This window comes from Numenius arquata, chromosome 1 (genome assembly GCF_964106895.1).
Source record: "Numenius arquata chromosome 1, bNumArq3.hap1.1, whole genome shotgun sequence".
Classification (NCBI taxonomy): Eukaryota; Metazoa; Chordata; class Aves; order Charadriiformes; family Scolopacidae; genus Numenius; species Numenius arquata.
In genome coordinates, this window is record NC_133576.1 from 12,094,084 (window position 1) to 12,111,245 (window position 17,162).

Consider the following 17,162-nt stretch of genomic DNA (forward strand, 5'->3'; position numbering starts at 1 on the left):
CTAGAAAGGGTAACCTTCACTAATACAATAAATTTTCATACCTCCTCCATTTCTCTCTTGATTCTATTGTAAAACATAGTTGAAGTATCCTGGGATTTATTACACTGTAATAAAATTTCTTTTTGCTTTTCAGTAAATTAGACACTTTTTGTTCCTTTTAGGAGTATTATCTTTTTATTATTAGGTTCGTAGCTATTTCTTTAGTTTTGTTGAGTAAGAGTTTCATACACATTATCAGCAAAGTTGATACATTGACACGTACACCACTAGCCTTTGGTTCCATTCTTGTTAGCTGTTTTATGTCCAATATTGGATGTAGGTGTCAGTATTGGCAGTGGGGAGTTGTATGGGGAGTCTCTGTGAGGAGAGGTCAGGGCTGCCCTGTTCTGGACACAGCTGGCTCCAACAGACACCCGCAGGCATGGCCACGATGGTGGTGCCTCAGGGAAAACAAATTTAAGAAAGGGCAAAAAACCACTGCACTGGCAGTGAGGAAAGTGTGAGAAACAGCCCTGTGAGCACCAAGGCCAGTGAAGGAGGAGACAGGAAGATGCTTCAAGTGCCTGAGCAGAGATTACTCTGCTGCTGGTGGAGAGGACCATGCCAGAGCATTCCCCTGCAGCCTGTGGAGGAGCCCAAGCTGGAGCAGGTGAATATTTCCTACAGCTTGCGGAGAGCCCACACTGGGGCAGGTTTATCCTGAAGAACTGCAGTGTGTGGAAGGACCTGTGCTGGAGCAGGGTAAAAGTATGAGGAGCAGCAGAGAGGAGCTGTAATGGACCAAACACAGCCCCCATTCTACATCCCCCTGGGCTGCTGAGGGAGGAGGAAGGGAAGGAGGCAGAGGAGTTGGGAATGAAGGACTGAAGTTAAGCCTAGGAAAAATGGGGGTTGGGGGGAAGGTGTTTTAATTTTTGTCTTTGTTTCTCACCATTCTATTTTAACTGGCAAGAAATTGAATTAATTTTCTCCAAGTCAAGTCTGTTATGCCCATTGACAGTAATTAGTAACTGATCCCCCTGTCTTTATCTTGACCCATGAACTTTTCCATCTTATTTTCTTTCCCTGTGCTATTGAGAAGGGGAAGCGAGAGAGGAGCTGAGTGGGGATCTCACAACCAGCCAGGGTCCACCCACCACAAGCACCTTGACTGCTGAACAGCTGCCAGCTTTGATTATACATAGGTAACGGGAAACGGTGAGTCTATTAAGTTTGACAGTCATAACACTAACTCTGTCAGGAAATGAGAAAGGATCTTTTTCAAATAATTGTATTTCCTAAAACTCATTTCAGACATGCCATCACACATAAGATCACACAGAGTTTCTGGGGTGATGACAACAGATGTTCCTGAAGCATTTTGGAATTGTAGAGCCTACTCCCTGGCAGCCTTCCTGCATTGCCTTTCTGCGGCTCCAAGAAACACTGTTCTGTTTGTTTGTTTTTTTTTTTACATATCAAGTGAAGTATTTGTATCAAAACGGATTCCGCTTTGGACCAAACAGCAAGGAATATTGTCAAGGTGCAGCACAAAGCTTTTGGTTTGGTTTGGGATGGGACATACACAGTCCCATCTTGGGGGAGATGCTTAGGGGAGGATATATTAATACAAAATAACACCAGTTCAGATGGAGCAGGGAAGAAAACTGTGCGTGAAAGGGCCGTAACTGTCTTCATTTGGCACAGTCTTTCGCTTGTTGCTCTGAATCTGCCCTATGGCTGGATACAGAAGGAGAGACATGATAAATCTTCTCTGGTAATACATCGTGCTTGCTTCTCCTGAAGTGATGTTATTTCTTACCTAGCGCACGATTGTGGCTTGGAACCCAAAGATAGTAATTTGCTCCACATTAAGACCAGGAATATTCTCCCACAGGCAGATCAGTGCCTTCTTGCATCTGCTTGTTTCTTCAAGGAAAGTATGCGTAAGTAGAAATAATAGCAATGTTTTTTTGAGCCCTAGGGAAGTGTTGCTTGTAAAAGGAGTGCCAGGCATTAGGCTCTACAGTCAATTTCTCCAAAGGGTAGACACCATGACTGCACTATAAGTAGGATTAAATGAAGCAATTATTTAGTTAACTATACTATATCAATATCATCAGTTTACAGAACTCATGAAACACTATCAGAGCTACAGATACAGTAATTACTACTTTCATACAGGAAATTATAGTGAATGTAGAAATGTCTACACACAAAAACTTTTTGCCTCATATATCTTTAGCATATATAATGTATTTTGTTTGCCCTCATGCTATTACAGTAGAGTTGTCAAGGAGACTGGAAAGTTGTATGCTGTCATTGTGGAACAGCCTACAAAAACGTAAAACACTGTTGAATTACATTAAAAGCAAAAGCAGAGATCCAACAGTTCCTGGAAAGGATAAAGAGGTGCTGGGAAATCAACGACACTTGAAGATATCATGAATAAAACACACCAGATGCCAGATACTTGTGTATAGGCATTCCTTTAAGCTGGCTTTATGAGACTGTGAAAAGTAACTAGATCCTGTCCCTTGAGAAAGGGGAAAATAAGGAAGAATCAGTAGGTGAAAATAAGGTGTAAGTTAAATAGTCGAGCAGAGAATTCTTCTTTCCCAAATACTAGCTAGGGTACAGCTGAGAATGACTGAGAAAACAAAAGCTCTGAAAAGACGTGAAAAGGATAAAATAGAAAGCCAAGTCCATACACAGCAGAAAGAAAAATGAGGGTCAAGTCCAAAAAATACCAGCAATGATTTGCAGTAAAAAATTCCTGAGGCAAAAGCTACCTTCAACTCAGCAAGAAGAAAGTATGAGCTAATCATACAAAAGATTGCAACATTTCATAGACTTCGTTGACCTTCAAGCGCACAAAACCAGACTGCATAAGAATTGAAAAATGGAACAAAGAGTTCCCATGACAGCTGTACAAAACTAGAAGTTTGTTAAGAAACTAGTGATATTTTGAGCTCCTTTGCACTTCATCAGAAGTTATTCCTGACAGCAGCAGGTATTAATTTATTTGATGCATGTTCATTTTGGGAGATGAGAGAGCTGATATGCTGTAAGACTCGATTCTTACTCAGAAGAACAGGACCTGAAATGAAGAAACCGTTCACTGTAAAAGAGGAGTCTTCAAAAACTTGTAAGGATGGAAACTTTTATTTAACTATTTTATTCTAAAATGAGAAAGCTCAAAAAGAAGTCTTCAGCAATGTTATAATTTGGACCCAGGAGATGTGGAAAATACATAGATGATGTATTCCTCCATCATTCTGGGAAATTTTATGCACTCTAAGAAACAGAGTGACTGTTATAAGAACTTCAAATATGAAGACAATCTTTAAAGCAGGTAAAAGGAATGTATGACAAAATAGAATCAAACCAAGAGAAAATAATTTTCCTTTTGAAAAAAGTTAGCTTGCTGCCTTGGTTTCAGCTGGGACAGAGTTAATTTTCTTTCTAGTGGTTACTGTATTTCTGATTTGATATGAAAGCATATAGTTTTAGTTGTTTCCAGGTGATGCTTATATTTTTTCAAGGACTTTTTGCAGCTTCCCATAGAAGCTGAGAAGGAGCCTAGACAGAATGAAGGAATGGCCAATGGAATATTCCATACCATAGATGTTATGCTCAGTACATAAATGGGATTAGCCAGGGAAAAGGTACTCATGATCGCTGCTCAGGAAGGTACCAATTCACCGGGTGCTGAGAGTGACTTGTGTCGTTATCATTACTATTATTATTGTTTTGTGTTCTGTTATTGTTCTATTAAACTGCCTTTATCTCAGCCCATAAGGTTTTTTTTTCTTTTACTCTTCCCCTCCTTTTCTCCCTCTTCTCCCTGCCCTTCTAGAGGAAGGGCGAGAAGTGCATGAGCAGCTGTGTGGTCCTAGCTGCCAGATGGGATTAAACCACAACACCTGCACAATTACAGATGCACTGTAATGATTCCTAAGAAGAATGAAAATCTGGTGGTAGAAAGCTGTAAAAGGAGTTAGGAGAGAAAGGGAAAAAAAAAAGAAAAACATCTCTATTAGTCATTGTTACAGAGTTGGAGATGACTGAATGTGACAGTGCTGAGAAAAGCATGTACATAAGCAGATATTTCTTTAGTGCTAGTAGTTCAGGCATCTTCCACAGTTTTGCTTTCCACAAAGGTGCAGCACAGCAGAGATTTTAAGACTTTATTTTCATTGGTAGAGTCACATAGAAATTAGAAAGAATGAAGAAGTTAGATAAATCATTCACATACTGTGGATCAAAGCTGGGAACTGGAGTAAGAATCAATTCAACCTCAAGATGCAACTCTGAGTTTTAGACACAATTTCTAAAATGTCTAGAAAAAGGCCTCCTGGCAACTTGCACTTTCTTTATACTAGGAGCTATTTCCATTTAGGTCTGAGCACAGAGAGAGTAGCAGCTGCTCCTAGACTGCTACTTCTCCTCCTGCATGCTGCTTTCATTCACTGCTGTGGAACTGCTGGCTCTGAGACACATCCAGGAAATGGGGCTGGGCAAGGAAAGTGCTAAGAAAGGAAAGACCAAGTTATGCCTCTGTCATAACTGACTTTCAATTTGCCTAATTCTAGATTCTTATTCTAATTCTTATGGGATACTCCAAATCCCATAAATTTTTACAAGTTTCAGTTACTCATTTGTTAGTCAGTGGGGTGTTCAAACACTGGAATCTGCATGCTTGGCAAGGGGGCTTACAATACAGAGTTCTTGTTTTTGAAGTGTAGTGGACTCATATCAATATCTTCCTTCCTTTTCCAACACCAGATGACCTTCTAAAGTGTATGACCCTGAAGGCTAAGAAAATTAATCTCACTGTAGTTGGAGTAAATGAAGACATGCTGGGCTCATTGACTATTTTTCTCTTTCAGACCTGTTTCCAAACATTTTGAAGAAAAGAGATAAACTGTTTGTTTATTTGAGAATAGAAAACCAAACAGTATCACAAGCCCCGAACATCTCTGGCAAAGGACTAGGCTCTGCTACATGACAGAGAAATGATAAGTGGAAAAGTTTTCAGTTATTCTTCATTCTTAGCTGAAAAGATGCTTCAGTGTGGTCTGAGGTAGTGACATTGCATGAGACGATAGAAATGGCCAAGACACGAATTGCTATGATAAAACAAGTATCACAACCATCTTTTTGACATATATCTCCACTAGATGCTTCCGAACAGATCACAGTGAGAAAACCACTGTCACTCCAAAATATAGTGCTCTACAGATCTTTCAGTATATTTTGATACAAAAATAGGCAACAAAATCCCAAACGGTAGCAAGCTTTCAGAAAAAAACTCCATCAAAAACAAACCAAAAGCCAACTTTATGAGTCAAAGTAGCCAAGCAGGACACGGTGATAGGATTTATTACTGCATGAAAAGTCTAAAAATGTTACATCCAATCCTGTTTCTCCTTCAATTCTTTAAACCACTAAGCCTCTTCACCTCAGTCTTTCTGTGCAACAGAATCACAGAAAAAAAATTATTGCCGTCATTTGATGAGCCTCACTGACTGACAATGGTTTTTTTTCTTCTGGGGATGAGAGTTATGTTCTCTGGAATGAATTAGTCTCAAGAAGTGCGACAAAACTCTTTGTGGGGTTGAAATCTTGGCAAGTCCATGAACAGACTAAAATGCTGGAATATATTTTCTATGCTCTGTATTTTTTTCACCTATGCAATACCATTTATTATACTATTTACTGAGCAATGTCATCATGATCTTAGAGGGACAAACTCAGTCCACGATGAAAGTCTAGAATACAACCTGTAGGTGTTTTCTAAAGGAGGAAATGACAACACAGGTATTCTGAACTCTTCAGGTTATCTTGGCCATAGTGTTAGCAATGTATACGGAGGCCCTCTTCAACCCAACTATGTTCTGAAAAACTAAAAGAACTGGAATATAAGCTGGGTTTTGGGTTTTTTTGTACTCTCACAAAATGAGCTGTAATCTGGCTTTACAGTGATTTTGGTATGGTAATATACAGTTTAACATTCCAAAGTGGAAGCATTTCAGGTTTTTAAAAAACTAACCAGTTCAATGTCCTACCTGTTTTCACTGTAAAGCCTTGAAATCTTAATAACAACTGAGTTAAACCCACATTATTAAAATTCACAGAGATTTCATTAGAAGTAGGTACAAGTCAGTGAAAAAAAACAAGGAGGGATTTTGAAAGAAAGTCAAGTTATGTTGGTAGACTTAGTCTACAATTTTAGAAACTGGATGAGAGTTGCATGAAGAGGGACGGACTCTCCTTTGGGCTTGTTTGTGCAGATGATACACAAATCTGACACACTCAAATATAAACCCTCTATCTAAACTGAGGACTTGAATACAGCAGCAGAGCAATCACCGGGCTTTCCTTGCTAGTAAGTTTGACACAAATATGCCTGCACAGAACGTAAACCTTCTCCTTCCAAGCTTAATAGCGAATAGTAACACCTTCAAACTAATCCCACACTTTGAAATGATATATCTCAGAATGAAAAACAATGTTATGAGCACTATTACCTCTTACATCATTTGTAGCAATGCTGAAGTTGTTCCTGAAGTTTTACATACATACATTTTCTTATTTTCTTTCATCTTTGAAACTACCTAACATCAACAAGCCCTATGAACCTATAGAGCCCTGAACAACCTGGTCTCATAGCTGATGTAACTGCGAACAGGAAGTTGGTTTAGAAAATTCCAGAGGAGCCTTCCAGCATGAATTACTGTATGATTCTGTAATACTAAAATGAGAAAATGATGTGAAAATAATGTGAAGATTAAAAAAAAAAAATCAAATAAGAATATATCCATGGCTCAAAATAAAATTATTCTCTCAAAAATGCGTCTCAATACAATTCTGAAGTAAAGTCTACTACCATAAGCCTATCCTCATGAAGTACACTTAGAGTTAATAACATTCCCTTTAAAAGCTAATCTAAGTTACATTTTTCCTGCAAAAAAGCAATAGTAGTGGAAGAGACATCATAGTTTGTTATTATCTTATATCATATTCCAGAGAGAGTTCAAATTACCTTACTGAGAAAAGCCACCTCGTTTCAACTTCAGCAGTGCTACAGCATCTGTTAAAGGCAGCTGCTGTGACAAACCACCATTATCCCCAGTAGCCTCTAACTCTAATACAGAGAAATTGATCCGGAGACACACAGGATCCTCTGTCTGCCTCTGTAATACAGGCAAGGACAACTTCCTCCATTCCATATCTAGAAGTGCATGATGAGATTGAATGGAGAGGATACAGCCTTCTTAGACTAGCACACCGCCTACAGGGATCAAGTTATACTTGTAAAATTGATAGAACTAGAAGCAGAAATTAATGAATACCTGTGCTCAACTGTCACCAAAATAGAATATGGCAAACTAGCTTTTTAGAAGAAGAGATTATCATGGCAACCACGCAGCACCTTCAAGAACTTGAAGTGGCATGGTCTATCTGTATTATGTTGTCATTACCTTTCACAATTTATGGAAGAAAAATTTCAGAAAATCTAGGTGTACTCCTGCACAGGCAATACAAAGAAGATAGTTATGAGAGGCTGCTTGTTTACAAAAACGTTCTAGAGAGGTAGCTTCTTGCACAGCATCTAGCCTATCTCAACAACTCAGTACTGAAGCTTGTTAGTAAGCAGCCCTTATTTGCCACATTCTTTTCACTGAAGAGAGGCATCATTCTAATCTGTTCTCATAAAAAAGGTCTGTTGTGGCCATTAAAAAAAAAAAAAAAGATTTATCCAAAAGAACTTTGACATAATTAGGAAGTGAAACTGAGTGGAAGGCTACCATGTCATAAAAACTTTCAGATTTATTTCCATACCGAATAGAAACATCCTAATGTCTGGAGGAAAGAAAATTCCAAATGCACACAAAACAAAAATGCATTATTCTCAAAACCTCTAAGTTGTTACTACTCAATATAGTATATAAATACACATTTTAAAATATAGGAATCAAAAAACCCTCTAGTATGTCAACATCACCAAAACGAAGTGAGAAAGGGAAAATAACTAAGATACTTCCCACCTGAAGAACTCATCAAAACGAACATTTTAATTCTGGTTTTGATTAAACCACATTTTCCAGCAGTAATTTTTCAGCCAAAACTACTGAGTAGACGTGAGCAAAGTCTTACAAAGGCAGGACAAACAAACATTCCAAAACTGAGAACGGGACAAAATATTTATCATCAGACTGTCTGAATCCTGATTACTGTTTGAACCCTTTTTTTAATCTCCTTTGAAGATGAAATTAGGTATTTATGACTGTGCCTATGAAGTTTGGTGGGGGCAGAGGGGAGGAAAGGAAATGAGGCACCAGTTTTGTCCCTCTAGGGGACACAGTGATTAGTGAAAGTCAGTGATAATAGTAGAGGTAAAAAAGGCAAAGCGGAAAATTTTGGAGAAAAGTAGTTGCTATCGATGTCATCTCTGCTTGGGACAGAGAATTAGATCCACCACTGTAGCCCTGTTCTTAGATACTGTCCTCCTGGTTCACCGAGCTCGGTGAATTTCAGTTTACTACCTGAGGTTACAGGTTCCTCACAATACAAAATGGTGTCTCAGAAACTGCATAAAATACTACCGAGTTTGCCAGCAGCAGTTCGTCTTGCTGGAACTTCACAGAGGAAACAGCAGAGAAATAATTTTCAGTTCTGTGGAAGCTTTTACTTGCAGGAAGTATAGACTTATCCCAGTCAGATTTTTATGTAAGTCTCCCTCCTTTTCATACCCATGCCACAGGCACCTGTGTTAGCTTGTCAGAGAACTGTCATTTAACAGACACTCGTTACCTTTCCTATCACTTCATCAGGTTTTGATGAGACTGATTTAACTTTGAAATTAGCCCTGTGTTGAGCAGGAGGCTTGGACTAGAGGCCTGCAGTCCCTTCTCATCTAAATGATTCTACAGTTCAATGAAGAGAAGTTCTCCATAGAGTCTTAGGGCAAACATACGCCATTATTGTCTTCATAGGATGTTTGGAGGAGACTGTGATCAAAACACCCTCATGAAACTAGTAAAGTCTGAATTTGTGAGATTAATGATTATCTGTATTTCATGTAACTTCACAGTTAAACAGATTGCCAAATAACTTTTTCTTTTATACAAAATATAATTACATGGTTTCTATCACAAATCTGAATTCCCAATGTCCTGTAACAAACCAGTTAATACTGCACATGCATTCATTAAAATAAAAGGTCAAAAGATTTGCTAATATTTGTATAAACAAATGCTTCTTTAAAATGAATCTTAATGCAGCTACGAAAATGACCACAGTCACAAATGTAAAAAAGTCTGCACTTACAGTTCTATTGCCTTGTTCCACATGATAACATATCCAGAAAGAATGAAGGACTCAATATTTACAATGTGTGTATTTCCCCTCTCTGTTCCAACATAAAGCCATTTACTCTGGAAAGGTAGATGGCAATAAGTAATCCTGGAAAGGAAAACAAAAAAAAGTGTCTGAATATCATATCAACAATACTTTTTAACACTTCTGCAGATGAAATAACTGTTCTTTCCATTTTACAACTTGAGAAAAGCCTGCCTAGCAGGCACAGCATTCTGAAGAATGTACAGGTTTTGGGGGTCATTTCCAGAAAAATCATAAAAGAGAACACAAAAGAAAGAAAGACCATCCTGCCTGCTCATATTAAAGGCAGCAAAAAAGAACCGTATCACTTGAGCACTGAACTAAGTCTCATTATCTCCATGAGTATGTAAATTGCACTATGATAGTATCCAAAATTCTCAAGTTTGTCTTTCTTAGCGTAAGCAATTTTTCCAGTGCAACAAAGAGAAGTTAATGAATATCATGAGGATTAATGTTTTGTACAACAGAAGTGTAACACCATCACTGATTCAAGAAAATACTCAATTTATTTACTAGCTGGGAGAGTAGGGCACTACAGAAGAGCATTACCAAGAGCAGTTAAGTATTATATCCTAGACACACTAAATCCTGCACTCATATGATTCTTACAGGGTAATGAACCAGTGCTGTATTAGCTTGGAAAGATGTCATGACAGTTCCTCATGATAATACATAAAAGTTTTCAAAGGTGATGAATGAGGAGATTCAGGTTTCTTTGATATTATAGTTATTATAGAGATATTACATACAGTCAGGCAAAACTAAATCTACAAAACCGTTTGCTGTTGAAATATAATCGAATGCATGCTACCTATAGAGACTGAAACTTAATGTGATCTTATGAGATAGACTCTTGAATTTTGACAAAAAGCTGGTATTTGGCTCGGTATGCCATACGTTATTATATTTATCATTCAGTTCCACAAGCAGGCTATTTCTAGCTTTTATATAAAAACTTGATTTAACAGCTATGCAATAACTTCTAGCCTTAACACCTTCCTCCCCCACAAATGTATAAACAGTATTTAAGAACATACATATTTCAATTTTTTATTCTTATGGTACAGCCATCTTTCTGAATTAATTATAAAGGAGTAAGAGGGGTGCTGGCTATCTTCCAGTAATTTGGCCCTCTCAGTCATGTAAAATCCTCTGAGTAGAACATTTGCCACCCTTTGAATTAAAGGAATTGTTCAATACCTATGCAAATTTCACATACTTTCTGTAATTGTTCCCTGTAAGGTACTCTCAACAAACAAAAAGATTCCAAATAGATTCTACACAGTATTTGGATAGTTCTGCAGTTTTCCAAATATCTAATCATGTGTCAGAACATTTAACATTGAATTCATTCAAGCGAGCAAAAATTTTTGGTTTTGCCTTATGTATCACACTGGATTGAACACAGTTGAAATATGCAGTTTTCCCATCCTAATTTATGGGAAAATTATTACTGATTCATGAATCCAGAATAAGGCTTAACCTTCACAGAAATCTCGTTCCGTTGATTCAAGTGTGACTTATGTATGATATAGGCTTTGTTCTATCCACCTGTACAGGGCTACATTTTACCATTAGTTGTCTAATTTTGGCAATAATTCCACTGCCTTTAGTGGAAAGAGAACCAAGTTTTTCAAGAGAATTGCTTTGAGAATGAGAATTACAGTTTTGTATGCATAAATGAAAATGCCTTCAAGCAGCAACTTAGTATATTGTATATTAGTATATTGTATATTGTGGGTGCAGTCACATCGACAAATATCTGACAGAAAGAACTGCAGGTGGTCTATGCCACCTACATACTCCTTGCTGGAGTTAAAGCTGTTAGCTTTATTTTTCTGTTCACAACAGATGCAAAGAATAATTTGGCCTCTTAACTTTGTAGTTTTACAAATGTGAAGCTGGTTTTCACATCTTTCCTGATTCTTCTCGTTAAACTAAGCAACTCAATGCCTTTTGCTTACTCTTCTGATGCACCATTTGCTACACTTCTGGTTAGATTAATATTTAGTCCAAATTATTTTTATTTCTTGCATTTCTGTACTAGCTCTACTTTTCTTTCTTGCACTCCAAAGCATACACATGCTCTGTCAGGTCCCAGCCCATGCAAAAAACTCCCTGGTCTCTGGTTGATAAATCCTCTTAATCACTTCACACTGATGTTCATTCAACATATGTTTGTAGTAAACTGTTAAATTACAGGAAAAGAAAATATTTGTGCCTTTGAAAGTGTTGAAAATGTATGTCTATTGACTGACAAACAACTCATGAGTTACAAAGTCAACCCTAGTTGACTTGAATGCTGCTAATGCAAATTCTTGCAGTTGTGTCATCAGACTAAAAAGGTTCAAGTCCACCTAGAACTGTATTAATTTTCAGTTGTCTGATAAACCCATTCACAAGGAAAAGATGTGGAAAACTTGGTCTCCAAAATGCAAGACTCAATCCAATACCTTGATTATTAATAAAGTCTCAAAATCACTTCAGACACCATATGAGGCTGCTTTGGTCTGCTTTTTTTCCTTATTGAAATTGGCTTCTCTAGCATGTACTGCCACAACAACCATCAGACTAAATGGGTGTCTAATTTCCCAGCTACTCCATGTCCACCATTTGCCTGCCTTAGGTTTAAAATTTCAATAACATAATGTTTCAAAAGCAAGGTCCTACAGTAAGCGAAAAATGAGACTAAAGAACTAACTACTGGCTGTCAGTTACTAGACTTATTTTCCTGCTGGCTTATCTGAAATCCAAGGCACCGGTAGCTATTACATCTGGATATATGGTATGAAGGTCCAGAGGAGAATTAGGTGTTGCTAAAGAATGAAGAAAATTACCACATTTTTTTCTGCTTTCTTAAGATCAGCTATTTCCTCTCAAATAATTTTATTTTGTTCTGATAGATTTATGGGACGGTCAGATAAGAAAGTATTCTGCATGTTCTTTCTTTCACAATGAAAACTACCCTATGAGTCTTCACTGTTTACCCAAACCGTTATTACACATTATCAAATACCACCTTTTACAATATGTGAGCTTCTATGAAAATGCTATTCCCTGAAAGACAATCCAGATATGTAACAAACATATTAAAGCACAGGGATTACTATGCATTTTAATACAATGCATTGTTAGGCTTCACCAAACAAAGCCAAATGATTTTCATATTCTCAGAAAACTATGCACTGCTCTGAAGTAGTTTTCTTTTACATTATGTAAATTAAATGCAAACTGCTTTATGTATTATTGACTTTTCACTTTTACAGAGAATATTAACTTTGAGGCTTGAAAGCTTTGAAGCAAGCCTCAGATTTTTAATGAACATCTTCCATTTAAGTAAGTACTGAAATCACATAACGATTTCTTCAAGAGAAAACAATGAAGTCTCATACTGTAGTTTTCATTGTGGATGAAAGGTATCCCTCTGTTAGTCATATATCCCACAAGGAAATTAAGATGTCCTTTGATGCCTTTATGAAAACCAGTCAATTAGCCAGAAAGAAAGATGGGCTATTTTTCTTCTTAAGAAGGTAAGGATTGTAGTGATTTATGCAAGTATGGAATGCTTCAGCCAAAATTTAATCAGATTGTCAATCTGATTGAGATAACATGGAACCCAATTAAACAGAGACCTGAGAATTTGCTCAATGTTGATCACTTAACAGAAAGTCAGCCAGAAATAGGGATATTACACATTCTTAGGAGCAAACCACAATATGAGTCTCATTGATTGTTATGAGAAATAGCAAAAACCATGGACTGATACAAAAAAAAGGTGCTCCTACACTGCCAAAATGGTCTGGAACATTGCATCAGTTTTCTAATGTATTCAAAGGACAAAACAGGATATAAAATGTCATTTTAAAAAAAAAAAATCAATAGGTGCCAAATAAAACACCTAAATCAGAGTTTACTAAGCAAAAGCTTTTTAGCAAGAGTCCTGAAAACATTAATAAAACTAGCTAAGCAATGTAAGAGAGAGAATGGAATAACTTAAAGAGGCATTGTCAAAAAAATTGAACCTTATTTTATAAAGGAATATATTCTGGCTAGCAAATCTTGAAAAGGTGTATTTTTCAGAAAATCACAGCACTCTACAGTCTAACAACTCCAACCAAAAAAACTCATTGCATATTAGTAGAATACTACAATGTTAAAATAATTTAGACCATTACATTCTCTGAAATACTAGTAAAAACTCTCAGATGGCTTAAAATCATCTTATCTTTATTACACTAATTATATTGCTCTAAGAAAAATAAAAAATAATTTTGAGAACGCTTCCTTCTGCCTCTGTTACTTTTGTTTTCCTATTTTTGTTTCCTACAGCGCTGTTCCTGGTGGAGAGTGGGGAGAGCTGCGGAAGTGAGGAGAATAAATTGCATTTTTGTCAAAATGATGAACAGTTTCTCTAATTCAATTATTTAACCACTTATTCCTTGATATCAAAACTGCAACTAAATTTATACTATCTCTTTTCCCCTTATACAGATAATCTTAAATATGGACAAGCATAGAATGTGTATAGCCCTTATGGCCAGCGCTGACTGGCAGAAGAGCTCAGTTTCTATAAGTTCCTACAAAAACCAAACATCATCTTGAACTTCCTGTCAGAATCCTACCAAAATAAACTGCACTGTCCAGGGTCTCAGAAAAGATGGAAATCTCAGAAATTTTCATGAGAAGTGGAAAACGAAACATGAAGAAGCATTAACTTGGGAACATGACTAGTTGACAGGAAGCAAGCCCAGTCATGTCAGCAAGGCATGTCAGCTTGGTCCTGGCCCAGCCTTCCCTCAGCTGTCAGTGACTACTAAGTTACAGCCCGTCTTACACAAAACTTACAGTGCATTGTCCCAGCATGGATGAGTTCAGCTGCTGAGAAAGTTAATCACCTTCTTAAGAAGGTTATGCACATCAGAATTCTATCTTTTCATTAGCAATTATGGCTCCCCTCCTGACTCAAGGAATCTTCTCCAGCATCCTTTGGTGCCTTCAGCAGTCTCCACTAACTTATGTTACTTACCTCAGCTGGTCATCATCACAAGCTGTTCTCTCGGCACTGCTACCTGATAGACTGGCCATCCTCCCTGACACCAGCCAATGACTGGCTGATGTTCTGTAAGGTCCCCTTTCAAACCAGCTCTTCTTAGAGAGGAATCTGTGGCCTTTGTAGACCTCAATGAATATTCACACCAGAGGAAAACCAATAGATAAGCATTTCCCTTCCTTCTCGACTTCTGCAGGTTTTCTTCTCCCCAGTCATGAAAACTACAGCTGCCGAGGGTGCCTCATGACTTTGTATATAGTCCCCTTCTCCCTCCATCAGCAAGCACAAATTATTTCCAACCAACTCCTTTTCCCACCTCACCACTCCCTTAATCTTTTGGTATTTTTGAACAAAAGTAATATGAAAAGTTGTCACTGACATACACAGAAGACCAGACTCATATAGTGCCTTCTCCAGCAGTTGAAAAGCAGACTGGCCTTTCTGAGGGGGCTTCTGGCTAGCCAGTATTCTCAGAAAACGTAGGATTGCTTTTCTGTCAGCTCACAAGGGAATGTTATAGCTGAGATTATTGCTTTAAATCACGAAATGCACACAAGAAGATTTAGATGGGTATTCAAGTAAAGTAATTTGTGGCTGACCTGAAGTGCCTAAACAGAAGCACAGGCTAAAGCTATAGATGATGAAGAAAAGGAGCTGTCTCCAGCAGATCAAGCAAAGGGTGTAAATTATGAGCTATTTGGCCTCTGGAGATATTTACTCTTCTCCCTGAACTATATATAAATTTGGAGCTCATCAACTCTGTAAGACATGTAAAAGACATGTACAATAGCAGCAATCCATGCAGTCTGCCGTCTGTTTCATGATGTGTTTGCAGCTTGCACTGGTTTGCAGTTTGCGCTGGTTGTGCAGTTCCCCAGACAGATGTGAGTTGGGTCTGTGCATAGTAATAACAGTATTTCCCCTGCAACATGGACTGTTTGAGTGATTATATACCAGGAAGTCCTAGGAAGTCAGAAATCCAAAATGAACTCCATTACTAGGATTTCCAATGTTAAACTTTTAGTTTAATTTACTTAAATTGTATACACAGTCTCGAGGGCTGACATGACTACAAGAAATACTTTAAATTACTAACTGGCATGACTAAGAGTCAAATGAAATACATAGCAGTTCAATACATCTGGACAGTTTTTCTTTTCAGGGTCTTGGTGATACTATATCACCAAGAATCTTTCGCATGAATCTTTCTCCTATTCAAACTAGATCCTCCACATACCACACAAGATAATTTCAAAATTTTATAGTAGCCCCACACCCATGGATCCTAGCAGCCAGTGAATGAACTGAACACGGTTTTTGCGCTGATTCTTGTGGTCCATCTGTTTTTTAAAAGTGTGATTTAGTTTTAACTTTAATTAAGAAAAGACTTCTATTTCACATATATTTTCTGCTAGCATCATCAGTCAACACTTATTTTGAATTAAAAATCAATTGGTCCTTCTTATTTTATGTTTTAATTACTTATATAGAAGAAAGTGAAGTGGAGCTGACAACACATTGTACAGAAATCACATTGGATCCCGGTGACAGCATAACAAATGCATTGGAGTATTAAATCCCATTGTTGTTTAGGGATGTCTGAACAAAAGAGGAATGTTAAGGTAAATTTTCAAAATACTGCATGAACATTTCCATCTGGATTTTTTTCCAGTTGAGCATTATACAGATTGCTCATATTCTTTGTTGCTTTAAGACTACAGTGCATATGCTACATTTAAGGTTTATGACAGGACTGGTTAGGTGAAGAATATCTAATGAAGAGTGTAATAATTAGAACTTAGTTCTATTTTTCTATCAGTCGGTAGCTGAATGTGACTATTCTGTTTATAACTACTCAGTGAATCATCTCTAACAATAAATTCTAGATTATGAATGAAAGTCACAAACTATTTACAATTTCACTGAATTTCACTGAATTTTTAGAGTTGGAAGGGACCATAGAGATCATCTAGTCCAACTCCCCTGCTGAAGCAGGATTGCCCAGAGCATGTCAGAGCATGTTACTCAGGACTGCATCCAGGTAGGTCTTGAAAATCTCCAAAGAAGGGGACTCCACAACCTCCCTGGGCAGCCTGTTCCAGGGCTCTGTCACCCTCACCGTGAAGAAGTTTCTTCTCATATTTGAGAGGAACCTCCTATGTTCCAACTTGTGCCCGTTGCCCCTCATCCTCTCACTGGCAACCACTGAATTAAACACTGTGAAACAAATAATCATTTAGCTCACATGCTACTGTGTCTATTTCCTGACTGAACTATCAGTACTTGCAAACAGTAGGACCACTTGATGACATTACTTACTTAGGCCTCTTAAAGTAGTCTGTAGAGATCAATGTTTTAAAGAAAGAGACAGTAAAATGAATTGCTTTACATGAGACAGTACAATACATGTTCCTTACAAAGGAACAGAAATGAAATACGGAGTCAAAGCAGTGGTAACAAGTACTTTCTAGAGCTATACATCTGTTTGCAGAAGTCCCTTTTAAGTTCAGTATCTCAGATTATCCAGTTTACCCAATCAGTTCACAAAACAGATTTATTTGTCTTTATTTTATATTGCTTTAGCTACAAGTACTCATTACTGCAGATTACTTAAATGTATCAACTGGCTGGTGGTCCACTGCTGCTTTCAAAGTGTTTGATACCTGCATTTTTCATTATGTCCATTACCTGAAATATTATACTTAAACAAGTTTTGAGAATAAGA

At 37.5% G+C, this 17,162-nt stretch overlaps 1 protein-coding gene across 2 annotated transcripts in view; it reads right to left on the minus strand.

Moving 5' to 3' along the window:
- STXBP5L (syntaxin binding protein 5L) overlaps window positions 1-17,162 on the minus strand; it is a 201,316-nt gene that overhangs the window by 96,314 nt on the left and 87,840 nt on the right. For both annotated transcript variants that reach the window (XM_074145586.1, XM_074145578.1), the window contains exon 5: window positions 9,316-9,450. In XM_074145586.1, coding sequence (XP_074001687.1) covers window positions 9,316-9,450 — 135 coding nt within the window. The remainder of the gene's footprint in view (window positions 1-9,315; window positions 9,451-17,162) is intronic.